At 47.5% G+C, this 27,996-nt stretch overlaps 2 protein-coding genes across 6 annotated transcripts; one reads left to right on the forward strand and one right to left on the reverse strand.

Moving 5' to 3' along the window:
* The first annotated feature begins 1,130 nt into the window (after positions 1–1,130).
* Positions 1,131–27,991, forward strand: LOC112546813 (uncharacterized). 5 transcript variants are annotated; one of them, XM_075898115.1, is made up of 7 exons: positions 7,989–8,144; positions 9,833–10,065; positions 12,885–13,008; positions 25,027–25,193; positions 26,521–26,594; positions 26,970–27,071; positions 27,764–27,991. In XM_075898115.1, the coding sequence occupies exons 2-7, from the start codon at positions 9,844–9,846 to the stop codon at positions 27,930–27,932; spliced, it is 858 nt and encodes a 285-aa protein (XP_075754230.1). In that variant the 5' UTR covers positions 7,989–8,144; positions 9,833–9,843; the 3' UTR covers positions 27,933–27,991. The 5 variants fall into 5 exon arrangements, 4 of the variants coding, with proteins under 4 accessions (XP_075754230.1, XP_075754231.1, XP_075754233.1 ...); XM_075898117.1 differs by lacking the exon at positions 7,989–8,144 and adding an exon at positions 11,129–11,178 and having other exon boundaries at positions 9,953–10,065; XM_075898116.1 differs by lacking the exon at positions 9,833–10,065 and having other exon boundaries at positions 7,991–8,144.
* Positions 16,188–23,192, reverse strand: LOC102459410 (hydroxysteroid 11-beta-dehydrogenase 1-like protein B). The gene is made up of 6 exons (XM_006129068.4): positions 23,034–23,192; positions 20,456–20,586; positions 19,946–20,057; positions 18,765–18,953; positions 17,626–17,769; positions 16,188–16,461 (listed from the first exon to the last, which is right to left on the reverse strand). The coding sequence occupies exons 1-6, from the start codon at positions 23,143–23,145 to the stop codon at positions 16,247–16,249; spliced, it is 903 nt and encodes a 300-aa protein (XP_006129130.3). The 5' UTR covers positions 23,146–23,192; the 3' UTR covers positions 16,188–16,246.
* Positions 27,992–27,996: the final 5 nt, after the last annotated feature.

The raw sequence follows: 27,996 nt of genomic DNA on the forward strand, positions 1-27,996 counted from the left end.
AAATATCTCCAGAGAGGGAGATTCCATCACCTCCCTTGGCAATTTATTCCAATATTTGACCACTCTGACAGTTAGGAATTTTTTCCTAATGTCCAATCTAAACCTCCCCTGCTGCACTTTAAGCCCATTATTCCTTGTCCTGTCCTCAGAAACCAAGAGGAACAAATTTTCTCCTTCCTCCTTGTGACACCCTTTTAGATATTTGAAAACCGCTATCATGTCCCCCCTTAATCTTCTTTTTTCCAAACTAAACAAGCCCCGTTCATGAAGCCTGGCTTCATAGGTCATGTTCTCTAGACCTTTAATCATTCTTGTCGCTCTTCTCTGTACCCTTTCCAATTTCTCCACACCTGTCTTGAAATGTGGTGCCCAGAACTAGACACTTCTATTGAGGCCTAATCAGCGCAGAGTAAAGCGAAATAATTACTTCTTGTCTTGCTCATAACACTCCTGTTAATGAATCCCAGAATTATGTTTGCTTTTCTTGCAGTAGTGTCATGCTGTTGACTCATATTTAGCTTATGGTCCACTATGAACCTTAGATCTCATTCTGCAATACTCCTTCCTAGACAGTCTCTTCCCATTCTGTATGTGTGAAATGGATTTTTCTTTCTTGCATTTGTCCTTATTAAACTTCATCCTATTTACCTTAGATCATTGCTCTAGTTTGTCCAGATAATTTTGAATTATGACCTTATTCTCTAAAGCACCTGCAACCCCTCCCAGCTTGGTATCATCTGCAAACTTAAGGAGTGTACTCGCCATTATCTAAATCATTTATGAAGATATTGAACAGAACCAGTCCCAAAACAGACCCCTATGGAACCACACTTATGCCTTTCCAGCATGACTGTAAAACATTAATAACTGTTTTCTGAGAATGGTTATTCAACCAGTTATGCACCCACCTTATAATAGCTCAACCTAGTTCTTCAAAGCTGGTGAGGTTGTGCTGCTTTTGCCCATGGTATACTTACCTGTTTTATGGATATCAAGAATTGACTTCCAGTTCTTTAATATAATAGTTGTGTAACAAGTTAAACTTAGGTGTGTGGAGGAAAAAAAAAGAGAGGAAAAATCCTCAAGTATGCAGCTGGCCTTTTGGCTCTTGGAAAGGTAAATGCTGACCTTCAGCCAACCTTGCTATATTCAGTTATCCCACATTCCCTGACAGACATCTGCATTCAGCAATGTAAACACTGCCCTGTTATCAGTCCTGTGTCAAGGTAAGGCTGTAGTATAAAGAGACTACTGCAGAACAAAATGATGTATTTTTCATACCCTACTGCAAGAATGAAATTCATCGTGCTAATTCTGCTGATTTCAGGTATGTCTGCATCATTCATTCATTCTCACACACTAAAGTTGGCTGGCTATTTTGCACATGCATCAGAGTCATGGAGGGTATGCTCAATTTGCCATACACATGGGAACCCATGGAAAGTGACAGCTGGACAGTGGGATGCTGATTCACCTTCAGAAACTGCCTGTGCAGAACCCCATTCTTAATAGGCAGAAGCATTAGAGTTTTAACTTCAAAAACCCACAAATCAGGTCCCTAGTATCAGGTTGGTTTCATCTATAAGGGAACCAGAGTGGGCACATCTGAGACATGAACACCAACTGTGGGCTAATATCAGATGTAACTCCAACCTGAGTGTTTGTGTTTCTTCCTAGTGGGTGCGGCCAGTGCCACTACCTCCCCCTTGGCTTTGTGGCAGTTCCGCGAGATGATCAAATGCACTATCCCGAACAGCAACCCACTAATGGATTATAACAACTACGGCTGCTACTGTGGCTTGGGAGGCAGTGGAACACCAGTGGATGCCCTTGACAGGTTGGTGAGAATTTGCTTTCTCAAAACTCTTCCCTCTCTGTGTAGCTAAATCTGCAGCTCATGCTTCCAGCCCTTTCCTGTAGGTGTTTGGAGAATATTCCTGGCTATTATGACATTCAGAGACAAAAAGTTGGGTTGCTTGGTATTTCACTGTGTCTGTTCTCAGGAATTACATGTCATCTGAGTAGCTCCCCTTCTTTCACTCTTCTGTTGGTGATTGTTATTGAAGAGCTGAAGTGAATGTGTGGTAGCAACTCATATTGCAAGGGTGCTAAATAGCAGCCAAGAGAGATTAGCATACGTCATAAGATTTTGTAACCAAGTGACCCAAGACTGAGAATTTGGCCCCTTAACTGATAGATTATTTTCCCATCAGAGGTGGCCTCTTCTTCAAAGTATTGTCTAAACCAGGGCTCTCAAACTCAGTTTACCTTAAGGCCAGTACCAGTCCTTAAATCTTCCTCCTAGTGGGCCAGTAGGCACCCTCTCTGGCAGGACTCTGGAAGTACAGGGGTCTCCATGCATTCCCCCTTAGGCAATTAAAAACCTGCCAGGAGCCTTTGTCACCATTAAGGGCAGGACAGCAGGGCTAGAATGGCTTCCTGCTGCTAGTTCCATGCCACTGCCAGCACAGCCTTGTGGCTCAGGGGATGTGTCTCCAGAGCCATAAGTGCAAACTGTGAAACTATTAACTCATTTTGAGAAACTGACTAGATACCAGTGATGCCAACTCTCCAGTTTTGATCCCAAGCCTTCTGATAATTGAGGGTTTTTTTTTTCCTGGAAAGCCTCAACCTCATTAGAATTAATCCAGCTCTGGGAACTTTACTACCTGATGCCTCATACACTGCTATCAACTGTGATCACTCAGTAGATTATGCTTGCTTTTTGGTACATGGTGTTAGAAGAAAATCCCAGCCTTTTTCTTTTATTTTTTTTTTAAAGGAAGACTTTAGATCTCATGGTTTGTGGAGAAAAGCTAGAAAACATGCCCTGAGTTACACCAAAGACCTCAAACACCAGACACCAAATAAGAAGATCCTCAAAGTGTATTTTTATCTGATTTCAATAAGCCATTCTCTTTTTGGAGGAGGCGGCTGATTAATGAGTTTTGAATGTTTGGAGTTGGCAATATACTACATGCAAGTTGATACTGTCTCTCCCTGTGTCCAGGTGCCCAGACACACCAGGATCTTACAAAAGATATGAAAATAGTCCTCACCCTGACACCCACACATCTTTGCATTGGACTGTCCCCCCTTCCCTTCTAAAATCTGTGCCCTTGCACTGTAATAGTGCCTGCACTCCCTGCCAACACCCACATCTTCATGCTGGGATCCCCTGCCCTGTGTAACTGAAAGTGAAATGCACTGGCCCCACTGACTGCAGAAGCGAGTCAGCGCAGCACAGTGCAGTTCACATGGTAGCAGAAGCAGCCAGTATGTCACCCTAATTAATGAGCCTAATTAACTTTTGCAGAATATTTTGCAAGCCTGACAGGGGAAAGGCTCAGGCCATTTGGCCTCTGCTCTACAAGACTGAGACTTTGTCCAGACAATCCACCCTAGTTAGATAACTTAGAATAAGCCAGCTGAACTCAAGTCTGGTTATACGGTTCTGAATGTAGGAATGTTAGCGACTCGCTGGATAACCATTTAACCAAGTGATTGCTCATGGGTAAACAGTCCTGGTTAAGCACAACAACCCCCTGTCCCCATGTGCTCTGCATATAAAACTCAGACTGCAGGCTGGCTCAGTCCCAGCCCATTGGTCTGAGTTTTAAATAAAGAGCACGCAGGAGAACTGCCTGCCACCTTGTGCCACTGCCACTGATACAGGGTAGGCAGGGTGGCAAGTGGGAGCTGGTCTATGGGAAGCTGGTTTAAAAATTGGCTCTGTGGGATGCCAGAGCAGCTGGGAGCTCTGGTCCTCCCCAGACAGGGACGGCCGCTGCTGCCCCACATTGCTGCCTCTGTGCGGGGCGCAAGCAGAAGCTGGTTTAGTCAGGGACCTGATTAAACAGATACAGAGGCAGCAGTGCAGGGGACTCCCCAGGGGTGGAGCTGGGAGCACACTCAGGCATGGGGAGAGGGTGGGAGGGTGTGTGTGCGTGCGAGAGAGAGAAGTGCAAAAGCACTCCCCTATGCTCCCCCAAGTAAGCATGCTCTAGCTAGGCAGGGGAAGGCAGGAGCAGCACACTGCCTGAGCCTCCCTCCCCCATGCTCTGACCAGCCATGGGAAGGCTGGGGCTGATTTTCCCACTTGCTTGGGGAAACCTGGGAGGTGCATTCACACCCTTGCAGTCCACATTTACAAAAAAAGTGCCCCCCCAATTGTTATGATTACACTATTGCTAAATTAAACAATTTCTAACATCCCTTTCTGAATGTATTTCTCATTGTTTCACAGGTGCTGTCAAGTGCATGATAACTGCTATTCTCAGGCCAAGAAGCATCCAGAGTGTAAGGGACTCCTGGACAACCCCTACACTGAGTTGTACTCCTACAGCTGCTCAGGCAGCACCATTACCTGTAATAGTATGTCTGCTTTTCTGTTATTTTACTTCAGCCACTGTTTTACTTGTATGGGTCTTTGGTCTAAGCTGAATCTCCTTCGGTAGGAAAGTGGTTCCTAAAAGCAGGCTCCACACCATGCCATCACCTGCTTCAGCAGAGCTGGTGTTTGCTAGAAGTGGGTACACTTCCCCCGAGACACTGTAATAACACAGCCCAAGTTCGAAAGGCCTCAACTCCTTAGGATCACACAGATCCATATATGGGATACACATCAAAGGACAAAGCCCTTTGCTTGAAGCTCAACTTATCAGGACTGTGTTTTGCTAGTTATGAAATGATGTGCAATTTAATATGAAATGTGGTTTGCCCAAGTATCTCATCCACAATTACTGTATAGCCCTGAGGTGGCTGCATTTCAGTAGTAGCGTGTGTTTGAAGTACTCTGTAAAGTGCCTTGAGAGGGAGCAGGTACCAGCAGGAAGAGAAGAGGCAGACCGGGGTGGGCAATAATTTTTCATGGGGGGGCCCACACCAAGATTTTGGCAAGTGGTCAAAGGCTGCATTTCTACCAAGGGAGGTTGGGATCTGGGTCAGAGGTTGGGTGCAGAAGGGAGCTTGGGGTAGAACACTGGGTGCAAGAGAGGGTGTGGAGTTTGAGAGAGAGTTTGGGTGAAGGAGGGGATTGTGATCTGTGGCAGAAGCTTGGGGTGCAGAGTCCAGAAGGTGGTTTGGGTGCAGGAGAGGATTCTGGTCTGAGGGAGGGACTCTAGGCAAGGGTGCAGGGTCTGGGAGGGAGTTGTGACCTGGGTGAAGCAGGTGCAGAGGGTTTGGGGCTAAGCAGCTGTGGGGAGAGGGAATGGGAGTGCCAGAGGCAGGCTCTGGCTAGGAGACACTTACCAAGGCAGCTCCCAGTCAGCAGCCCTGCAGGAACCTGAAGGCTGCAGTTGCAAGCTGCTTCATGTGACTCTGCTCTGGGCAAGGAAGGGAAAGAGGCTTCATTGGCTTCCCCTGTCGCCAGCCAATGGAAGCTGAGATATTTTGCAGAGGGGCAGGACAGAGTACAAAGCCTCCCTCCTTGCTCCAGAATAGAGCACCCGCAGCTGCTTCTGGGCTGTGCTTAAGGATTCTAGGGAGGCAGCTGCAGGCTGGATCTGGTGGCTTGGCAGGCTGCATCTGGCCCATTGGCAGCCTCTTGCCTACCCCTGGAGTAGATCTATTTTAGTTTGTGGGCTTCACTTGCCAGCAGAGAGTCACATTGGCCACATATTTTCCTGCCTGCCACCTAGGAAAAGTTAAATCATTGTTAGTTTGAAACTCCTCCCTTAACCCAGCTATTGCTCAAACACTTAACTGAAAGAACTTAAAAAAACAACAATGGTTCTGTAGCATCTTGAAGACCAACAAAAATATATAAGTAGTATCATGAGCTTTGGTGGGCACAACCCACTTCTTCAGAAGACAAATATTATGGAGCAAAGGGAACATATTTTAAAATATAAAGCAGAAAAAGAGGCAAGAAGGGGAGTAGAAACAAAAAAAGAAAAACTGTCAAAGTATCCATGCCAACTAAATGAAGCTGATAGAGTAGGCTGTCAATGTAAGTCTTCTCTATTAGCCTCATTTCACATGGACACTTTGGCTATGTCTACACTCGCGGCTTCTTGTGCGAGTAATATGCAAATGATGCTAAGCGTGGAATATCACCAAGCCTCATTTGCATACCTAATGAGCCACCATTTTTTTCAGAAGAGGCTCTTGCGCAAGAAGCGTCTACACTGCCCCTCCTTGCGCAAGAAAAACCCTCTTGCGCAATGCCATTACACCTATTACTTTTCAGGAATAACAGCATTGCGCAAGAGGGTTTTTCTTGCGCAAGAAGGGGCATTATAGACGCTCCTTGCGCAAGAGCCTCTTCTGAAAAAAATGGTGGCTCATTAGGTATGCAAATGAGGCTCGGCGATATTCCATGCTTAGTCTCATTTGCATATTACTCACACAAGAAGCCCCGAGTGTAGACATAGCCTTTGAGGGATTTTTTTCTCCTTTCTTTTTTCTCTTCCACCTCTCCCCTTTTTCTGCTTTATATTTCAAAATCTGTGTCCCTTGCTCCATAATATTTGTCTTCTGAAGTGGGTTGTGCCTACCAAAGCTCATGATGCTATGTATATACTTTTGATAGTTTCAGAGTGGTAGCTGACTTAATCTGTAACTGGAAAAACTTACAAAACAACTAGTCTAGCAGGACCTTAAAGACTAACAAAACACGTAGATGGTATCCTGAGCTTTCGTGGGCACAACCCTCTTCAGATGAAGATCTTTCAGCTGCCCCCTTCTCCCGCCCTCTATTTTAGCTACACAGAACAGAGAGGGGGACACATCAGAGTTTGGGATGGAGGGAGTTAGTTGGCTGCTTTTGTGAATGATGCAGGACCAGGGCAGGGGTGAGCCTGCCTTAGCCCTACTACACCACTGTCCAGAAGTCACCTGTGGTAAGCAGTGTCCAGCTGGAGGCTGCATCCAGAATCCCTCTCACAGTCATGTACCCACCCTGCATCCCAAGCTCCTGCCCTAAGCACCCCTAGACCCAAACTCCTTTACAGAGCCTTACCCTACACCCCTTTCTACATCCCAAGTCCTGCCCCAAGCTCATCTCAGAGCCCCTCCCGCACCCCACACTCCAAATCCCTTAGTCTAAGACCAGAGCCTGCACCCCAACCCTCTGCCCTCACCAGTGAAAGGGAGAGAGGATGGAGTGAGCAGGAGTAGAACCTCAGAGAAGGGGCACCAAGGAAGCAGGGCAAAGGTATTTGGGTTTGAGGCAGATCCTGGATTGCACTCCAAGTCAAAAAGTGATCTTATCCCTTACAAGGCAGGAGACCCCTGCTGTGCAGTGCTACAGGACCTTTGGGCTACGTCTACACTGGCGCCTTCTTGTGCAAGAACATCTCACACAAGGGTTCTTGTGCAAGAACACGTCCACACTGCCATGTGCGAGCTGTGCTTTTCTGCAAGAGCATCCATGCCAGTGTAGACGCTCTCTTGCGCAAGAAAGCTCTGACGGCCATTTTAACCACAGGACTTTCTTGCGCAAGAAACCCCTGCGGTGCGTCCACACTGCCCTCTTGCACAAGAGGGCTTACACCAAAGTGCGTAGCTCTTGTGCAAGAAGCCCTCTCTTACCGGTCCCTTGCACGAGAGCCGGCGGGCGTGTGGACACTCAGCAGGCCCTTGTGCAAGGAGGGCCGGGCTCGTGCAGGAGCCCGCCCACGTAGACGCAGCTTTGGAGGGGGGGGGCAATTTGGTGCGGGGGGGGGGGGGCAGACACTGCTCCCCCCCCCCAGGCCGCTGACGCCGCTTCCTGTCCCCTCCCAGCCAAGAACGACGCCTGCGAGATGTTCATCTGCGAGTGCGACCGCCAGGCCGCCATCTGCTTCGCGGGGGCGCCCTACAACCCGGCCTACAAGGACCTGGACCCCGCCCTGTGCGGTTGACGGAGCAGCCGCCGGCCCCGCGCAATAAAACCTCATTCGCAACCGCGCCTCCCGCCTTGTTCCTGCGCCCCTCCCCCCTCTCGTCAGCGGTTGGTGGAGGGCGGGGCGGGGCGACGCGCGCTCCCGCCCTGCCAACCGTCACACTGCCGCATTGTCACGTGTGCGGCTCACGCGCCCCACCTCCCCCCCCCCCCCCACATGGGGCCGCGGAGCGACACGTGTTCCGGGAGCCGCCGAGCCTGCAAGAACTGCCGCTTCCCCACGGGCACAGGGAGCTCGTCAGCCCCGCCCACTTCCGGGGTAGGGGTGACCAGGAGTCACGTGTCCATTTTCCCTCCCCCTCAGGAGACGTAGACCCCCCCTTCACTGCCCACCCCCATAGGAAATTTCCCCTGGCAGCCCCCCCCACTTTGCCCCCCCAGAGTAAGCAGGGTTATAGAAACGGATCCATTTCCTTTCCCTCCATCTGCTGCCCCCCCCTCCCCTGTCACTAGCCCTGGGCTGTCAGTGCCAGTTTCCCCAGGGACTGGGTGGCCCCCTTGCCTGTCAGTGAATGGGGGGGGGGGGCAAAATACAGGACTATGTAGCACTTTAAAGACTAACCAGATGGTTTAATAGGTGATGAGCTTTCCTGGGCCAGACCCACTTCCTCAGATCAAATAGTGGAAGAAAATCAGCGCAACCATCTATACCAAAGCTTCCCCAGTTATCACCCCTATGTCATTACCTCACAGAAACTTCCCCTATTATCACCCCTATGTCATTACCTCAGAGACACTAACCTTCCCCCCCCACCCCCACTCTGTCCTAAAATTTGATTTGTCAATTTCACATGCCTTCATTTTTTTGATTGTATCACTTTGGTATAGATGGTTGTGATGATTTTCTTCCACTATTTGATCTGAGGAAGTGGGTCTGGCTCACGAACGCTCATCACCTAATAAACCACCTTGTTAGTCTTTAAAGTGCTGCATAGTCCTCTCTTTTGTTTCAGCTAGACCAGACTAACAGGGCTGCATCTCTATCACTAATGAAAGGGGGAGTGGGTGTGGGGTCGTCATGGGCCAGTCCTGCCCTACCAGTGGTTATGGGTTGTGTTTAGACAGGAGACACCTGAGAGGGGGCGTGAGAGTGGGTTTCAAGTATGTAAAAGGGGTTTACAAGGAGGAGGGGAAAAATTGTTCTTCTTGGCCTATGATGACAGGAGAAAGCCATGGGCCTACACTGCAGCAGGGGAGGTTTAGGTTGGACATTATGAAAAACTGTCAGGGTGGTTAAACACTGGAATAAATTGCCTGGGGTGGTTGTGTACTCTCCATCGCAGGAGATATTTAAGAGCAGGTTAGTCAGACATCTGTCCAGGATGATCTAGCTGAAGCTTGGTGATAGCAGGGGACTGGAGTTGACCTCCCAAATTCCCTTTCAGTTCTAGTGTTCAATGGACCTGTTACGCATGGCCTCTCGCTCTGTGACACCTACGTATCCCATGGGGCACTAAGAGATGAGGGTTGTACCTCACTCTGTGGGGCAGGACACCCTCATGGGGTTTGTTCTGTAGATACCTTTGTCTCTTGGAAGAGGGAACTTGGCACCTCATTGGCACTGAGCCAGCATTCTCATCAATTGAAAGTCACATGCTTCAAATGAGACACAGGTCAGGATCCCAGCACTGCCCTTGGAAAAATGGTCCTGTATGCACAAGAACTTACAGAGAAGCTCTGCCCAAGAGGATTACTTCTCACCTTATTTTCCTGTGGGTGGGTATTCTATCACAAAGCCACTGGGAACTTCAGCAGCTTATATTCCCTACACAGATCCTCGCCAGGAGAGACTGACACTAGGGTAGGCTCCTGCAACAGCAGCAATCCATATCCTCATGTGTCAGGGCCTAGAATGGGAAGGGCCAGAAGTCTCTGCTTTTTAAAAGGAAGATACTCTTCTGGCTCCCATTCCCATTCAGGGTAGCTTTACTGCCTGCCTTTCTTTAGGGAAGAGTAGGATGGAGACCTTGGATGAGTTTGACAATGAGTATCCCCTCAGTATAACATTCTGCAAGCTGATTTCCCCCGAGGACTTTGAAGGACAATCTTTATCCTACACTGAGCAGTGCCTACAGGAACTGTATAGAAACATGGAGCAAAACCCAGGGATCTGTGAGAGGGTCATGCGAAAGCGGAAGCAGATGGAGAAAGAGGCAGCTGGCCTGGCATCATTTTTAAAGGTACCTGCATTGCCTTCCTGGCTAACAGCTTTCCCCTCCTCTTCCAAAATATCTGAGATTATTGGGTGGAGGGAGATTTTATCAGGAATTACAGTTAGGCTGTGTCTAGACTGCATCCCTTTTCCGTAAAAGGGATGCAAATTAGACACATCGCATTTGCAAATGAAGCAGGGATTTAAATCCCCCCTGCTTCATTTTCATAAACATGGCTGCTGCTTTTTTTCCAGCTCGGAGCTTTGCCGGAAAAAAGCGCCAGTCTAGACGGGGATCTTTCAGAAAATAAAGCCTTTTCCGAAAGATCCCTTATCCCTTGGAAGGGTGGCTGGCTGGAGCCAGGCGGCACGTGGGGGTTTTAATCAGTCCCTGCCTGGACCGTAGCTGTAAGAGTTCCACGCACTATCTGCACCTACCCAGGCAGCTCGGCCTTCCTCATCTCTGAGCCCACCTCCCTGATTCCCAGCATGCCTCTGGCCGCAAGGTGCATACGTGGGCCACCGGGAGGATAACAACCTACTACAGCTCTCAGTTCTACTTCTTCCACTCTGGCTCCAGTCCGCCCCGTGAGTCCAGTTCTCTCGACCACGAAGGTCTAGGAAAGGCCAGCTGCACGGGGAGATCTCTGCAAGCGCATGAGGAGGGCACAGAGCTGGGGAGGCTGGAATGAGCCCCGCTGAGCCCAGCCTACCTTGGGCCGATCGATCCCAGCAGAGGCCTTAGCTCCATGTTCACAGGCGGGATCACAGGCCTTGGAATAAGGGATCTTTCGGAAAAGGCTTTATTTTCCGAAAGAACCCCGTCTAGACTGGTGCTTTTTTCCGGCAAAACCCCGAGCCGGAAAAAAGCGGCAGCCATGTTTATGCAAATGAAGCGGGGGGGATTTAAATCCCCGCTTCATTTGCAATTGCGATGTGTCTAATTTGCATCCCTTTTACGGAAAAGAGACGCAGTCTAGACACAGCCTTAGAGTGTGTCTCGAGTTGGAGCCATGAATTCTGACTGCTCTAGTAATTAGACAAATCACCTTGTAGTTTTGCACCACCACTCCTTTCCTGTTTCTCCTTAGATTGCTGATGTCTGTGCCACAAGAGGAGGAAAAAGTCTCTTTTTCAAATGGTACATCAGCTTTCCTGAAACCTTCAGTCCTCTCAGGATTCACCCCTGTCCCCAGCATAGAAAAACCTAGATGTAGCACCATCACTTTACCTGAACCAATTTCTTCTGGGACTAGAGAATGAAGTGCTATCTTGAGACCAGCCCTCTAGTCTCTATCTGTTTTCAGATTATTCTCAGATCACAATTTTCAGAGTGATCCAGGGCATAAGTGGAGTTAAATGTTATTGAAATAACAGGTTGTGGTGATATATTTTTAGCCTATCAATAGGAATCCTGATTTCCACTAGTGGCAAATTATAGGAGCAAATTCCCCTGACATCATGGAAGAATACAGTTTTTGAAGGTTTGGGTGTTAGTTTGTTTGCTGGGGGAGAGTGCAGGGAATAGCATTTGGAATTGACAGAATAAGTGACACTGAAGCTATTGTATTTCCTCCTTTTCCCTATAGTAAAGGATCCTTAGGTTGACTCAGACTCTGTAGCTCTCTATCTGCTCTGTGACATTAAGTTTCCCTTCATTACAACCCATGTAAGTCTAATGGAAGGCTGAAGGCACCTGACAACTCTTTATGTCACTGCCCTGGTGTGTAAACGAGCCTTAAAATGAGTGTAAATACTCCCCTGAGACTGCCCCTTGTCCAGGGAGCTGCCTGACCAGTGCAAAAACTCTGGTTTTACAGGTACTAGGGATGTTACATTTTGATTAACTAATCGAATAGTCGATGGGCTTCGACTGTTCAGTTAGTCAATAAGTTCTAGTGCAGCATTCCGCCTTTGAAATGTACAAAAGCCCCAACAAGGGCTCTTGTGCATTTCAAAGATTGAAACACCAGATGGAGCCTGGGGCCAGCGGGGAGTCTCCCACTAACCTCGGGCTCCATGAAGACCCTGGGCTCCACATGGCATTTCAATCTTTGAAATGCACAAGAGCCCCTGCTGCCCCAAGCTCCATGCAGTGCTTCCGCTTTGAAATGTACAACAGCCCCAGCAGGGACTCTTGTACATTTCAAAGTTGGAACACCACCCAATGCACCCCTGCCTCTTCTCCCGGTGCTTTTAAGGGGGGAGTGCTTTTAAACCGGCTCCCCCAGCATCCCTCCACTCCCCCACTCCCCCGGTTTCATTCTAATAGAGGCAGCAAGGAGATGGCGGAAGCGACTAGTAGACCAGTGTGTCGACTATCCGATAAGCTTTTGCTTATCCGATAGTCGATTAGTTGCTTACACCCCTAACAGGTACTGTTGTATTGTGACTCCCCCCCCTTCCCCCATCATTCCTGGTTCATAGCATAGGAGTGCATTGAAGGAATGACCAGACTGCTTAGGACTTCAGCTGTTCTCTGCTTAACCAGGTTCATATGGGGCTGTGCGAAGCAGAATGTTAGAGTAGTCCACATACTGCTGCAGTTTACACAGGGGAACCAGGGGAAGGCACACCCCTACTCATCATCAGAATAGGGTAAAAAAGATAGCTTAATGCCACTCTTGTGATTTCAAATCACTAACACTCCCATTGCACACAGAGCCTAGTTACTCTGTTCCTGTACTTGAGGCAGGGATGGAAGCCGTGGGAAGAACAAACAATATCAGAGTCATAATAGCTGATATGTGAGATACTGGAGAGTACACTTTGGTTATTAGCAGCATTCACTGCAGAGGCAAACAGCTGTGCCTTACCCTGCCTTTCCCCCCCAATGTTGTTTTCTAGGCCAAGTTTTTCTGGACACTTCAGGGAGAGATGAATTACTGTAACAATGTGGGGATTGCGGAGATGCAAGAGAAGGTGATGCAGCTGAAACGAGACATGCAGAAAGTGAACAACTATGCTCGGGGTAATCCCTGTGCTTCAGTCTCCATTTAAGCCTGCAGAACAATTCTAGGAAGTTTCCCTTCTTGGTTTCTCCTCTCAACCATAGGCATATTGCATATAGCAATGTTATAACAACGCCTTTCCCTACAGGGAAGGGATAATTCAGGAGTCTAAGCAAAATCTTGAAGTAGTTTAGCTCTTTGAACACCAGGCTTGACTCCACCCTTCATATTTCTGAGGCAGTTTAATTTAAACTAGTGTCTTTTGATTTTTATTCATAGATCTGAATGGTTTACGGGGGGATAAGCCGTACTATCTTTGTTACTGATAGAGTTGCCAAGTGTCCGGTATTGAACCAGACAGTCCATCCAGTATTTTCACTTTCTGTCCGGAAAAAACATTCAGAAAATACTGGACACCTAAAATATCCGGTATTTTCTGATTTTTTCCTGGCCAGAAGGTGAAAATCCTGGCAGCTTATCAGATTCCACAGGGGAGCTGTCCGGCCCAGCGCAGGGAGGCAAGATGGTGGGTAGCCACCGGCTGCCTGTTAGGGCCAAAAAGCCTCAAAAGTATTAAAGGGGCCATGCTGGGTTTTTTTTTATTTATTTTTGCTTAACAACTCCTTTTTTTTTTTTTTTTGCTCAACACCTTTGGTCTCCTCCTTTTTTTTCCTCAACAGAATTTTTTCCTCTGTGTTTTGGTTTTTTTTTTGAGGGCGCGTGTGTTGGTATTTTTGGTTAAACTATCTGGCAACTCTAGTTACTGATGAAGAAATAGGCACAGCAGACAGTGAAAGCAAGAAGTCGGCTGGCTGGCTGGGGCACTCGGCTGCAGTGAGAATGGTGGGGCACTCACTTTCAAGTAGGAATAAGGGATCTTGCGGAAAAGGGCTTATTTTCCGCAAGATCCCGTCTAGACTGGCGCTTTTCTCCGGCAAAACCCCGATCCGGAAAAAAGCGGCAGCCATGTTCATGCAAATGCTGCGGGGGATATTTAAATCCCCCACGGCATTTGCAATTCCAACTGGTCTCATTAGCATCCCTTTTCCGGAAAAGGGTGCCAATGTAGATACAGCCCCTATGTCCCCAGCCCCCTGTCCTAATTCCTACACCCTCAGCCCCCGTTCCTATGGCCTAAGCACCCACACTCCACCCCCACACTTAAATTTCGTACAGGTACTGTTTTGTCGCACCTCATCCCCACTGTCCTAAGGCCCCCGCAAGGGGGTGGGTGGGTTGTGATAGGACAGTATCTGTTAGAAATTTAAGTTACTTTCATCCCTGAGGCACAGGGATGTGAAGTGACTTTGTGAAGTTCAGTGAGTTGGTGACAAGCAGAGCTGGCCCAAGCCCTTTTGGCGCCCTGGGCCTAGGCACCACCCCCGGGCACACGGCGCATGCGCGGGCCCGCACCACCCAGGGTGCGCAGGCCCGCCGCCAGGATGCATGGTGCATGCGCTGCCCAGCCTGGCCCGGTCAGTGCTGCTGGGGCACGCGCCGGGCCGTGCAGGGCCCCGCGGCCATGGGGGGAAGGGCGCTGCTGGCCAGCGCCACAGAGCCGGCGCTGCAGGAGCCAGGCATGCAGCATCTGATGGCAGCTGTAAGTGACGCTGCACACCCCTTACAGCTGCCATCAGGCGCCCCCCATTAGTTGGCGCCCTGGGCAGCTGCCCAGCTTGCCCATGCCTCCGTCCAGCCCTGGCAACAAGTCTGTGAATGGTTCAGAGACTTCTGTTTCCATGTGTAGTGCCTGGAGTACACAGCTTCCACAGTTTACCTCATTATCCTGGTCCAAAATTTCCCTTTCACTCTGCACCAGTTGTGTGCCTATTACCCACTCTCCTACCCCAGAGCTGTCTGGGTTTTAGTGGTGGTTTATGCATAAAAGTTTGTAAACTACTTTGGGTTGTCTGGGATGAAAGATGCTCTAGAAATATCAGATGTAATTGTTTGTTAAGTAGCGTGTTTGGATTCTGATGGACATTTTTCACCCCAGTCTAAGACATAGCTCTGATGTGTCCTTTTCATTCCTTCTGCCTCCTTGTTAGATTAATGACTGCTATGCTGTGTGTGTGTGTGCACGCACATGCGTGCGTGCATGCGTGTTTGTACACAACCCCTGTGAGGTAAGCTGGGATATCAAGTTATGGCACTTGAGCATGCTGCACACTTAACTATGCTTGTGGATCCTGCTGATGCACACTAAAAGTTCCCTAGTGTGTATTGTATTTTGAAATAGGGATGTTAAATATCAGCTAATTGAATAGTCAATTAACCTCATGAATTTTTATCAGTTACTCGACTATTCTATAGTCAGTTATAGCCCGTGTGCTCTGGCCCCACTCCTGAGGAGCTCCCTACCACTCTGCGCTGCTACCTCTGTATCAGTTTAAAAACCAGCCAGTTTAAAAACCAGCTCCCCTCGCAGACAGCTAGCTGCCTGTCACCCCATGCTGCTGCCTCTGTCCAGGGGAGGTCTGAACTCCCAGACCCGGTGAGAGTCGGGACTGAACCCGTCTGCCTGCCTGTTCAGCTCCTAATACACTTTATATGCAGATTCATAGCAAGGGGTAGGTCCTGGATCCATCACAAGCCAGGACTGAGCCAGGTTGCTGGCCAGCCTGATAAAAAAATTAAGGGTGGGGAGGCAAGGGAAAATGTGTGTAGTCTATAGCATTAACCTGCTTCTAGGTTAATGGATTAATCGACTGCACTATTACATCCCTAGTTTGTAATAGAGAGATTGAAAGACTGTTCCCTCATCATTCTGATCTAACTGGCAGGCAGTAGCTCTGCAGCCTGCCCAGAGGCAGGGGTTCTTACAACTGGTAATTCAACCAATAATTTGAAACGACTTAGATGAGCCGGGCAAAGACAGCTCTTCATGGGGAAATGCTTTCTCTGTATTCCCACTCTGGGGTCTAACATATGGAATTGCAGATAGCCGGTGGTAGCGCACATGCACCTCAGGCCAGGCTGGGGGTTACAGTCTGACTAAAGGAGGCTGAAAGTTATCAAGATCTCCAGATGCTAAAGTGAAGCAGGATGGGGCAGTGGCTTGCCCGTGAAGCCCTGAGGAGTGTATATTGGAGCTCATCTTAGCTGTCCCTGTCCTATAACGTAAGGCACTGCTCTCCATGCACTTTGGAAGGATTATGGTCCGGCGCAAAAATGAGTCTAGCATCTGAGTTGGCCCCACTGCTTGATCAGGATTTTTGTTTTATTGTGCTTACATGTGAAACTGAACTTCCCTGGGGCTTAACGGATATTTTCCATGATGAAGAATTTGTCCAACAGCCTTTCCAGCAGGCCTGGTATCCATTCCTTCAGCAGCAGCAAAGGCTTTTGGCTCCAGTAAGGATATATGACCTCTCGATGTCGCAGCACACCGGCCCGCACCACTACCTGTGCACACTCTTCTTTGGGATTTGCTTTCATGGTGATTTTATCACCGACGATTTTCACAGCATTGTCTGAGATAAACAGAACAATTATCACATGAAGTATCTCCTTCCTTCTCTTCTCCCAGATTAAATAGGGTGCATCTGGGTACACTGGGGAGCATAAACTGTTTGAACTGCAGGAATCAACTCCCAAACTTTTTCTATAGCTCATAATATCATCATCATGTAATAAATCTCCCGACTTCCCCTTATTCCCCTGATATTCTCTTTCAACATCAAAGAACATAGGAACATAAGACCGGCCATATTGTCCAGTATCCTGTCTGCCGATAGTGGCCAATACTAGATGCCCCAGAGGATAGCAACACAACAGGTAATCATCATGTGATTCCTCTCTTGTCATCCATTTCCAGACAAACAGAGGCTACCATTCCTACCCATCCTGGAAAATAGCCATTGACGGACCTAACTTCCATGAACCTATCCAGCTTTTTTTTGAATCCTGTTAAAGACCTAATCTTCACAACATCCTCTGGCAAGGAGTTCCACAGGTTGTGCACTGAGTGAAGAAAAACTTCCTTTTGTTTGTTTTAAACCTGCTGCCTATTAATTTATTTGGTGACCCCTAGTTCTTATATTGTGAGAATAGGTAAATAACGTTTCATTATTCACTTTTTCTGCACCAGTCATGCTTTTATAGACCTCTATCATATCCCCCCTTAGTCTCCTCTTTTCTAAGATGAAAAGTTCAAGTCTTTTTAATCTTTTTCTCATCATATGTGATCCGTTCCAAACCCCTAATCATTTTTGTTGCTCTTTTCTGAACCTTTTCCAATGCCAATATAACTTTTTTGAGATGAGGTGACCACATCTGTTTGCAGTATTCAAGATGTGGGCATAACATGGTTTTATATAGAGGCAATAAAATGTTCTCTCTCTTATTCTCTAGCCCTTTTGTAATGATTCCTAACATTCTGTTGCTTTTTTGATTGCTGCTGCACATTGAGTGGATGTTTTCAGAGAACAATCCACAATGACTCTAAGATCTCCCTCTTGAGTAGTTGTAGTTAAATTAGTTCTCATCGAATTGTTTGTGTAGTTGGGATTATTTTTTCCAATGTGCTTTACTTTACATTAACCAACATGCATCTGGATTATGCTTACCCCTTCTGCACTGCGTGTTGCAGCCTAATGATTAGGTCTGCCCAGGAGAGAGTAGCAGCTCTGTTTTACCTGTGTCAATGTATCCCAGCACAGCAATTGTGACAGAGAGATTGATCTGCTGAAGATGCAGCTCCCTGCGTAGCGAACTGTAGAAACCTTCCAGAGCAAACTTGGCAGCAGAGTATGAAAGGGTGAATGGGGTTCCTATGCGACCTGAAAAGAATCAAAGCAATAGACATGGCTGAGAAATTCCCCTCAGGAAACGATTCGCTGAGGGAATGGTTTTAGGTCAGTGGAGCTGTCAGAGGACAAACTGGAGTTTCTCCTGTAGGTCCAATGATACAGTTCAGATGATTTTTCTGTTGCATAACTGACAACCTCGGAAACCAAACATATCTTCTATTAGATGGGATAACCCTGCACAAGCTAAACAGTGTCAGGGCATGTCAGTACATGGGAGGAGACCTCCCGTGGACACCTGTAGAGTTGATTATTTGGTAGGTGGCTCTCTTCACTGCATGGAGTCAGTTCTCAGACTAAACCTTCAGGAAAGCTGCATTTCAGTGATGGGTGAATGATCCCAGGCTATGTCTACACTGCAGGAATTTGTCGGCAGAGGCAATGCAAATGAAGTGCTCATTAGCATTTCTCGTGTTCTCATTTGCATAGTCTCTTCTGATCCTATCTGCGGAAGATGTTTTTGCGGAAAAAAAATGCAGCGGAGATGGGGCAAAACCCCTTTTGCACAAGATCCTGTATACCTGTTTTTCTGAGGCAGAAGGGATCTTGCGCAAAATGGCCCCATCTACACTGCTTGTTTTTGTGCAAAAACCTCTTCTGCAAAAAGGATCGGAAGAGACTATGCAAATGAGAGCGCGAGAAATGCTAATGAATGTTTCATTTGTATTGCCTCTGCCGACAAATTCCTGCAGTGTAGATGTAACCCCAGTGAACAGTTTGTAGAGAGCATTTTGGAAGACAGATTTGGAGGAGAAGTGTAATTACTCATCCTTGGCCACCAAAGCATTAACAAAACTTCTCTGGAACAAAACCCCCTTGTAACTGGCAGGAAGAGATTGGCTGTGGTTGTAACTAGCGGTGTTTTCTGTGGAGGGGGCCACCAGCATTGTTATTTCTGAGATTGGTTTGACTTAGAGCAGGCAGGTTGGATGAGTTCATTGGTTACCGAGAGGAGCAGCCTTCCTTACCACTCATGGAGGATATGACAATGATGCTGCCCTGAGACTCCTGCAGCATGGTCATTGCAGAAACTGTCAGCTGGACATAGCTCAAGAAGTTGACAGTCATAGAACTGGTCACAGTTGCCATGTCTCCTTGGAATAAGCGAAACCCGCCGCTTCCCCCAACATGGTTCAAAACCAGGTAGTTGAGACCCCCTGAAAGATAAGGGGAATACAGATTCAGGTCAAGTATGGGCATCTGTTCTTGGATCAGGGTGGATGTGGTACACTGTCTGAACTCTCCCCTTCACAAGATTAGTCGTTCCGAATCAGAGTCCCACCAGTATCAGGGGATCTGCCCTGGAATCCACACACATTTCATCAAAAAAATTTCTTAGCTGAAGCTGGACTTGCTGCCACTGAAATCAATAGCTGAACTCCCACAGATTTAAAAGAGAACTGGACTCTGATATTGTCAGCTTTGGTCCCAAGCTAACTCCCACCTTTGTTCCCCAGAGTCGGATGCACATTAACTATTCCCATAACTTCCTCCTAATGCTTGTGATGGCATATGCCAGCAGAGCCATCTTAGGCATGTGCTGTCAGGCTCTGCTTTTTCTTCCTATATGCAAACTGCTGGATGCCTGCCTCACTCACAATTCAGCCTTTGCCGCATTCGTCTGACCCATCTTTCACTGTGTAACTTGCCTGCAGCTACTCAGAGCTTAGTTAAGTACTCCATTCTGAGAGATGGGGCTTATTCCATCTGACACAGAGCACAAGCAGCTTGGGATGAAACAATAGCTGTTGATTAAAGCAAGCCACCTTTTCCACAGAGGGCCTCAACATTGGTGATGGCATAACATTAATGGCTGTTCAACTTCCCAGTGAAGCTGCCCTGCTACCAATGAGGTTTAGTGTTGGGATTTCCCAACTGGTGCATGGAGAAGTTCTCATTGTGTGGAAGCCCAGCAAAGTAACTAGCTGTTAAAAAGAGATCTCCACCAACCGTATAGGAATCAGTGTCTGGGAATCCACATGGCTGGGCTAACCCCTAGGAAGGTTAGGCTTTTTCCTGTTAGCAAAATAATGGAGTACCCTGTTTCAGAGAATGGCAGCACAAGCAATTGGAGTGGGTAGCCCAGGAGAATAGCTCCTTCCCTGTCCCAGGAGTACAAATACAAGGAGGGAAGAGATGCAAGTTTTACCCAGTTTGTTTCTGGCTTCTTCAATGACATTCTGGGCTGAAATCAAGTTGTTCATGTCGGACACCACATATCTAGCAGAACTTGCCCCCAGTTCCAGACACTTCTGTGCCACCTGAAGAGGAAAGAGAAAAGCTTTCAGCAAAGAACCTGACACTGCAGCAGGCTTCCGCATTGTAGCTGTTTCATAGCACAGAGTAGAGTGTACAGCTATTTGCTCCAGTTCTCTCCAAGTTAATGGATGGGGCATGAGCTCAGGCTAATGCAAAACAGAAGAAACTGAATGCTGCTGAAGAATCACATTGGGCTGAAGCGCAAAGAAGCAATGATTTGCAGCAGCATGCTCAAAGCCATGTCAAGGCCTGGACTCAGGTGTGAACATGACTTCTCTTGAGGCCAGGGGGTTTGGCCACCCTTGCATCCTTCTGTGTGAGATTGGAGAGTGGGGTATAAGAGAAGCCTAAATGTCCCACTTCTCCACTTTCTGTAGGATGCTTTCCTTAGGAGTCTTACCTCTTTGAGCTGCTTCTCCCTCCTGGCAGTGAGGAGCAGGTGGGCTCCCATTCGTGCAAACTCATAGGCTATTTGTTCCCCAATCCCAGTGCTTGAACCAGTCACCAGCACACGCTTCCCTTGCACCATTTCTGCAGGTTTAAAAGGTTGTTAGCAGGAAATTGCTCCATTGGCTCCCTAAAACCCTGGCCATCTGGGAGCCCAAGGATTGCAAGACTGATTTTCTCAATCCCAGAAATACATGCCATTGAAGAGGACCTGTCTTTTCATTTGTAAAATGGAGGTAGTGATACCCCAGGGCTATGTCTACACTAGCGGCTTCTTGCGCAAGAAGTTTTGTGCAAGAACATGTCCACACTGCCATGTGTGAGATGTGCTTTGTGCAAGAGCATCCATGGCAGTGTGGACGCTCTCTTGCACAAGAAATCTCTGATGGCCATTTTAGCTGAAGGCTGTGTCTACACTGGCCACTTATTCCGGAAAATCAGCCGCTTTTCCAGAATAACTTGCCAGCTGTCTACACTGGCCGCTTGAATTTCTGGAAAAGCACTGACAATCTAATGTAAAATCATCAGTGCTTTTCTAGAAAAACTATGCTGCTCCCGTTCGGGCAAAAGTCCTTTTCCGGAAAACTGTTCCAGAAAAGGGCCAGTGTAGACAGCACAGATTTCTTTTCTGCAAAAAAGCCCTGATCGCGAAAATGACGATCGGGGCTTTTTTGCGGAAAAGCACATCTACATTGGCACGCAAAAAGTGCTTTTCCGGAAAAGCATCCTGCCAATCTAGACGCGCTTTTTCTGAAAATGCTTATAACAGAAAACTTTTCCGTTATAAGCATTTCTGGAAAATCATGCCAGTGTAGACGTAGCCATAGAGTTTTCTTGCGCAAGAAACCCCTGCCACATGTCCACACTGCCCTCTTGCACAAGAGCTCATGCGCAAGAGAGCTTACACCTATTAGAAAAGAGTGTAGCTCCTGCGCAAGGAGCCCTCTCTTACCACGCTGTACTGTAAATCTTCTTGTGCAAGAGTAGGCGGGCCATGTGGACACTCTGCAGATTCTTGCACAAGAACAGCCATTGTTGCACAAGAACCCGCCAGTGTAGACATAGCCCAGGAGTACTATTAGTCTGTGAAGGTCTGACTGCTGGCACTATCTTGTTTGTACACTTGTGGAGTCATTACATCTTTGCTCAGCCTGACCTTTTGGAGCAAAAACCACTTGTGATATGGACTTATGTGTAATTGGACAAGTCAGGGAGAAAGGACCCATTAAGTCACCCCGTCCCTCTCCCTGCCAGTACAGGATATGGAGCATTTATTAGATTTGCTTTAAATATCCCAAGCGATGGGAATTCCAACATTGCTCTTGGTGTACCAATAGCTAGTGCAGCTCTCTGCAAATGTGGCCTTGCCCACTATTACAGAAAGCATGTTCCCCAAACACATTGCTCCTACGGTAGTTTTCAGTTGCCAGAGGGAGCTTATGGCAAGCACCAGAAAGTTGGTTCTCTCAATGGCTCCTTTTAGAAAGAGGTATTTTCTCCTTTTCCTAATATTCGGGTTCTGTGGCCTTTGAAACAAGGTTATCCCAAGCCCTGGTCTGTCTTTTTGTTACTCAGAATCAGTGTTCCCCCTATGTCCATCCCTGGAGGAAATCATCAGTGCAGCCATAATCTTCCATTGTGATAGCATGTCCTTAGTAAAATATCTGGCTTCTTTAGGTCATTGGTGGGTACATTTTCTGTCATCATTTTGCCTTGTCTAAACTCTTTGCCCGTGCAGTGGAGATGGAGCCAAACACTCCCTACTTCGCTATCCCTTTTTACATTGGATCTTCTTTCTGTTCACCTCTTGTTTTTCAGCTCCAGCTTCCCTTATGCATCTTAAATAGATCATCGTCATAGATCTAGCTTAGTTTTGGGAAGTATTTTCAAATGCGTTGGCTGCTGATAGTAATCACCAAATTAAGATAATCTTTTGTGAGAGGGCCACAAAAAGAGATTAATTTCTGTCCTGATTTCAGCTGAGTTTTGGCAGTCAGCAAAGGATCTGGTTAGTTTATTCCTAGACCTCCTCTATGCCTGAGGTGTGAACTGGGCCATTATGGGGAGGGTGTAGGGTCTGGGGCAACTCTCCCAGTGCCCTGGCAAGGAGTTCAAGGCAACCCCCTCTTCCTCAACCCCCATTCCCTTGTGTTCTTCCCCAAGCAGCTTGGCCTGGGTATTACGGGGGGCCTGGTGCACTGGCAGCAGGGGTCATGTCCCCCTCCCTCCCGCCATTCACTACGTGGGCGGTGGAAGCTGGAGTGACCTAGCAACCTGCTCCACCCTGTCCCAGGCTGTGCTGCTCTGTCTCAACCCACTGCTCCTGCATCCCCTTCTTTGCAGCGGCAGAAAGCAGAATGCTCTGGGCCTGCACCTAGCCCCCATAATCTCCTGGTTCCTGTCCATAGGACAGGTGGGGCGGCCACCATTGGGCCCCCAAAAGTGCAGGATCTGGGACAGCCATCTCAATTTGTACTACGGATGGATGGCTCTGGGTGTGAATTCCCAGGGAGCTCTCCGGCTTTCCTTACCTGGAGATAAGGTTTCCTCGCTGTAGAAATAATAAGCACACAGGCCAACAAAGAGCGAGAGGAAAAGCTTGATTGCAGCCATTGTACCACCTCTGTGCCTAAATTCTGGCATCAATCATTAATCCCTGCAGGTTGCATCATGTTCAAATGATAAAGGAGTGAGGGTCATGGTCTGATTTCAGCCTATGTCTCCCGTGCCAGAGCTTCTGGCTCCACTGTCTGATGTCTCACCAGCCTCGCATTGGAGCATTGCCTCACCTCCCTCCTGCCACCAGTTTGTCTAGGCTGTGTATGCACTAGATTTACTTGTTTGACTCTGTTCCCCTCTTGCACCGTGCATCACCAATGGTGCCATCTCTTCTGAGCTGCATTAGCTCAGCTGACTTGAACAATATGGATGATGTTAATTGTCACCTATTGGAGGGGACAGTGGCTCACCTTTGTTGTGGAATGAGCACACCCAGAAAACTGCTGCAGATGGCTAATAGCCACTGGAATGTCCTCTTACAGCCCCTTGTCAATATGAGAATTTTGAGGGATCTGGGGAGAGACTAGAGCGAGACAGAGAAGAAGGTCCAGTTTCAGCCAAACGGTTCCCTCTTTAAGCTGTCTTCTGGCTGTCCTGGCTTTTTTTTTTTAAACAAAAATAGATATTTCTTCTGTTTACTCTTCCCAACTAATCAGTTGGCAAGATCAAACAAATATTCCCCTAGCTGGTGCCATAGCTACTCATATAAAGTGTGTTACTATTTTAAAATGCATTGGGTCTAATTTTCAGAGTTGTTAGCAAAAAATGCTCAGGTAGCTACTGAGGTTTTACTTGCATTTTGGGTATCTACACATGCCAAGAGCTAATTGTGTGTCTTGCTAGTCATCACAGAAATAGTAGATGTGTATATTTGCCTCTGGCTTTATGAAAATCTTGCCCTCTAGACTATAACAACCTATAATGATGCACAAATATATTGTAGCCATGTTTCAGTTTTTTGTGTAGTTGCACTAGTGTTGGTACCAGGATATTACAGACACAAAGTTGGGAGAGGCAATATCTTATGTTGGATCAACTTGTTTTTGTAAGAGAGAGGTTCTTTTGAGTTTACAGATCTCTTCTTTTAATATCCTCAGACCAACACAGCTACAATACTTCTCTAGACCAGTCATTATTTCCTACATTTGTAGAAACTCAAGATCCATAGGTTACAGAGTATGGGGGCATATGAACGTGCATGTGTGTGCGTATGCACACAGCCTGGGATTTCTGCCAAAGAGAAAGGACCCTGCCACAGCCAAGATGCAGGCAGGACGGGTGGATAAACAAGATCAATGGGTCCCTTTTGGATTTTAATGACCAACAGGAACGTCACTGCATTAGACTGAAATCCAACAAATCAAAACTGTTTTTACTACAGGTATTCACTGGGAATGTCCAGCATACCAGGGTTTTGCTCCCTTTCAGAAGGAGAATGTCTTTAGGCAGGGAGCAATCAGGTGCTTTAAGGAGAATGTCCTCTCTGAATTTATTACTGGTGAAAGGTGCTAAATTGACAGGCCTGGAGGACAAAGTCCTCTTTCCCTAGATTCACTGTCCCACTAACATTTCTCCTCACTAGCCTGGAAGGACAACTGCCCAGGGCGGAAAAATTCAGTCTCCATGACTTCTCTGCTGAGATGGCCCATGAGTGGCCAGTTGTGATGTGGCTGCTCAACCTCTAGGAATTTGACTGGGACCCTTTGCGTTTATTTCCTGTGAGCCACAAGCAGCCAGCAAGCACTGGTAACGTTCTATCATAACTGACCTGGGCAGTATTAGAATAGCTGACTGAGGCTCCATTGCCTATTACCAAGTCATCCATTCTCCCTCTAAGGTTGATATTTAAATATATGGTATCACAAGAACGGAACAACTACAGTGCATCCTGCCTGCTTTTCTGGGCAGTGAAAGTTGCTGGTCTGAAAGACTCTGGAGGTGTACTTTTGTTTTCTTTTCTCATAGCGGCAAAGGCTGTGAAAATGCGATGTCCAAGGCAAATGACTGGAAAGAAGCAAGCTCCAGAGGGAGGATTCTGTCCCTCCCATACCAGAGCTTCTGGCTCCACTGTTCCTCCCATGTTCACCATGCCCAGGGTCTTTGGACCTTTTCCTGAACTGATGAGCAAACAGGTTTGTATTTGGATCTTCCACTACTGTGTTCCTAAGGACCTTGGGGTCCTTAGGATGTATCCTCAAACCATGCAAGTCCTCCAAGCCAGCAGTTCCCAACCACTGGTCAGTGGACTGCGAATCCCTGCTTGACAAATCACCTTATGTTGCCAGGCCACGTCCCCAGCATTTTAGTCCCGCCCCCTAGGGTTCCAAGGGAATTCCCTTCTGCACTGCATGGCGCAACAGGGTGAGTGTGGTGGCTGGTAGCTGGGTGTGCTACAGCTGGAGCTACAGTAAGGCTGTCCTTACTGGGGCAGCTCTCTGTGGCCCCAGCTCCAAGACCGGTGATTGATATGCAGCCCAGCTGGCCCCAGAAGGAGCCGCACACGGCAGGGGGTGAGGGAAGCCCTGAGCCCCTGAAGTAGCCACATATAAGAGGGGAAGGGCAACAGGCGGCCTCAAGTAACTGAATAAGGCCGCATAGATTGAAAACATGGCCCTTTGAGCCTCTCATCTCAAAACACAACACAACTATCCTGAACCCTCATCTTCCTCTTTGATGTCACTCATCAAAGTATAGTCATTGGGGATAATCTTGAGTTACAAAGAGCTGAGTGGCTAATTGTGCCCATCATTTCGGCTTTAGACCCAGAAACTTCACACTGCTGTTTTACCTGCTTTCCTGCCACCCGTGGCAGTGACTTACAGCCACAATCTTGGTTACAATGACATGTATTGTGTGTGTATAGATGCACTTGAAAATAACATGTGACCTCTTTAAAATTGCCAGAATGAAGATGCAAATATGCAAATACATTAATCACCACATTGAGTATGCAAATATTTCAGTGCCAGTCCACTAACACTTTTTGAATGAGTTTGCCAGTCCTCAGTATAAAAAAGTTTGAGAACCACTGCTCCAGGCTGCTTGGGGTCTCCACTGCTACCCTCACTATAGCCACGTGCTGCACCTGTCTCAGGCTGCAGGCCTCTATAGTGTGGAGTAAATACTGACCACGGGCATTAATACAAGAGCCTCTGACCGGAGCAGGAAACAAGGTTCTCCCAATAGAAGAAGTCCTCTCTCAGTAGCTACCCCAGCCTAGCTTCTGCTAGGGGCAGGAGCCCTGGCTCTGGGGGAGCTCACAGCTACTCCAACTCCAGCCCCCCAGCAGGAGCCCTGTAAAGAATGGGGTAGGAATGCTCATTCTTGGAGGCTTCAGCATCTCCATCCCGGCTTTAGCCTTTCCCAGCAGCAGCACCGAGTGCGGGGTTGGTTAGCTAGCTTGCTTGTGAAGAAACCCTGCTTGTATTGCTGCCTAACAAGTACTTTAATTTCCAATAGATGGACAGAACAACAGTTTCAAACACTGACCTGAAGCACCTTTGGTCTGGCGTGTCAACAATGAACCCAAAAAGGTTTGAGGCATTGGGGAGGGTCAGTACTGGCTAGGGAAGTGTGAGAAAGCAAGGAAGAGAAGAAGCACGTCCCCACTTTCCTATAGGTGATGGGGTGGGGGAAAGTGAACGTGTGATGGAGCTGGAGGGAAGCAGAGCACTTGTCCGGTGTAGGGTGGTCACACCCTAGAGGCTTTCCAGCCCATGTAATGTTATTCCTTCTACAGCCTGGTCAGCGTGATACAGGGAACACTTCCCTTTTGTCTGGTGCTATAGGACTGCTTCATCTCACCTCTCAGGTTCCCCTGGGCCTCAGAGGACTAGGGTGAACAACAGGGCACCATGCAGTTTTGCAGTGGTGTTAGTTCTCTGTCTAACTGCCTTGTCTTCCAACAGCATGGTTGATCTGCATCCTATAGTGCTGAACCCTGGTGGCTTTCACACCTCCCTTCAAGCTGGTAACCACATCAATAAGCTGAGGTACACCAATTTCTCAAGGTAGGTCTCACTAGTTACCAGCTATACCAGGACCAGATTCTGATCTCTTTTCTCTTTCTATGTAGCATGGTAGTACATAGACAAAGGGATGAGAATATGGCTCTTGGGGAAGGGCCTTTTGGCTCACTGTAGGGTCTTCTTTTGGGGGATGGAAAGGGGAATTTGGTTACATATAAGGGCTCTGACTTGCTCTGAAGTCAATGATAGTAAAGCTTCCCCTTCAGCTGTGTTGGATCATGTTCAGCAGAAAGGAATCCCATCATTTCAGCCTTATTATGGACAAGAACCTCCTTAGGAAGGGAAAGGTTCCAATCCATTACATTCAAGTGCTAACAAATGAAGCAATGCTGTTTACAGGACTGACTCAGCAATGATCAGATCCTTACATGGGAGTGGGAGAAGAGGTAATGTTAAGTGCTGTAGTGCATTTGGTCACCATAATACACTTGGCAGGCAGGTTCTGACCATGGGGAATTCATTTCATACCATATTGTCCTTTGTATGTATATCATGTAAATCATTAGAGGATTGTGGCTTCGCCTAATTTATCAGTTATGTCTGAGGAGTGCTGTGACCCTTTTCACCAATGCTCAGCTACTTGTACCGAACAAATAGGAATAGGTTCCAGGCGTTATCTACCAATCACATTACTTCTCCTGGTGATCCTCACTGGAAATCATTTCTCGTTTTAGGCCTCTTGGGAACAATCTCAAACCTTCTCTCCAAAAGGCATGCCCTTCCGACATGAAATCCACACCGTCTGTTTTTGACACACCCATGCTGTCCAAGTTTCAAGGCAGCTCAGAAGATGACATGGATAATGAGAAACCTGGCCCCAGTTCCTCTCCAAAGGGGGCATAATTGTCTCTTCCTGTATGGAAAGCTGCTACGCGAATAAAAGTTTCATGGAAGCTCCTTGATTGTG

The sequence above is a fragment of the Pelodiscus sinensis genome, chromosome 15, assembly GCF_049634645.1.
Source record: "Pelodiscus sinensis isolate JC-2024 chromosome 15, ASM4963464v1, whole genome shotgun sequence".
Taxonomy (NCBI): Eukaryota; Metazoa; Chordata; order Testudines; family Trionychidae; genus Pelodiscus; species Pelodiscus sinensis.

What these genes read in the sequence shown, in the direction of transcription:
- LOC102459410 (XM_006129068.4), bottom strand. Translation starts at nt 23,145, where the DNA reads ATGCCAGAATTTAGGCACAGAGGTGGTACAATGGCTGCAATCAAGCTT. An exon ending in CGAGGAAACCTTATCTCCAG is followed by an intron (nt 20,587 to 23,033) that starts GTAAGGAAAGCC and finishes TTAAACCTGCAG; the next exon opens with AAATGGTGCAAGGGAAGCGT. An exon ending in TGTCATATCCTCCATGAGTG is followed by an intron (nt 17,770 to 18,764) that starts GTAAGGAAGGCT and finishes GATTCTTTTCAG; the next exon opens with GTCGCATAGGAACCCCATTC.
- LOC112546813 (XM_075898115.1), top strand. Translation starts at nt 9,844, where the DNA reads ATGGAGACCTTGGATGAGTTTGACAATGAGTATCCCCTCAGTATAACA. An exon ending in AGTGAACAACTATGCTCGGG is followed by an intron (nt 13,009 to 25,026) that starts GTAATCCCTGTG and finishes CTTTTCTCATAG; the next exon opens with CGGCAAAGGCTGTGAAAATG. An exon ending in TCAACAATGAACCCAAAAAG is followed by an intron (nt 26,595 to 26,969) that starts GTTTGAGGCATT and finishes GTCTTCCAACAG; the next exon opens with CATGGTTGATCTGCATCCTA.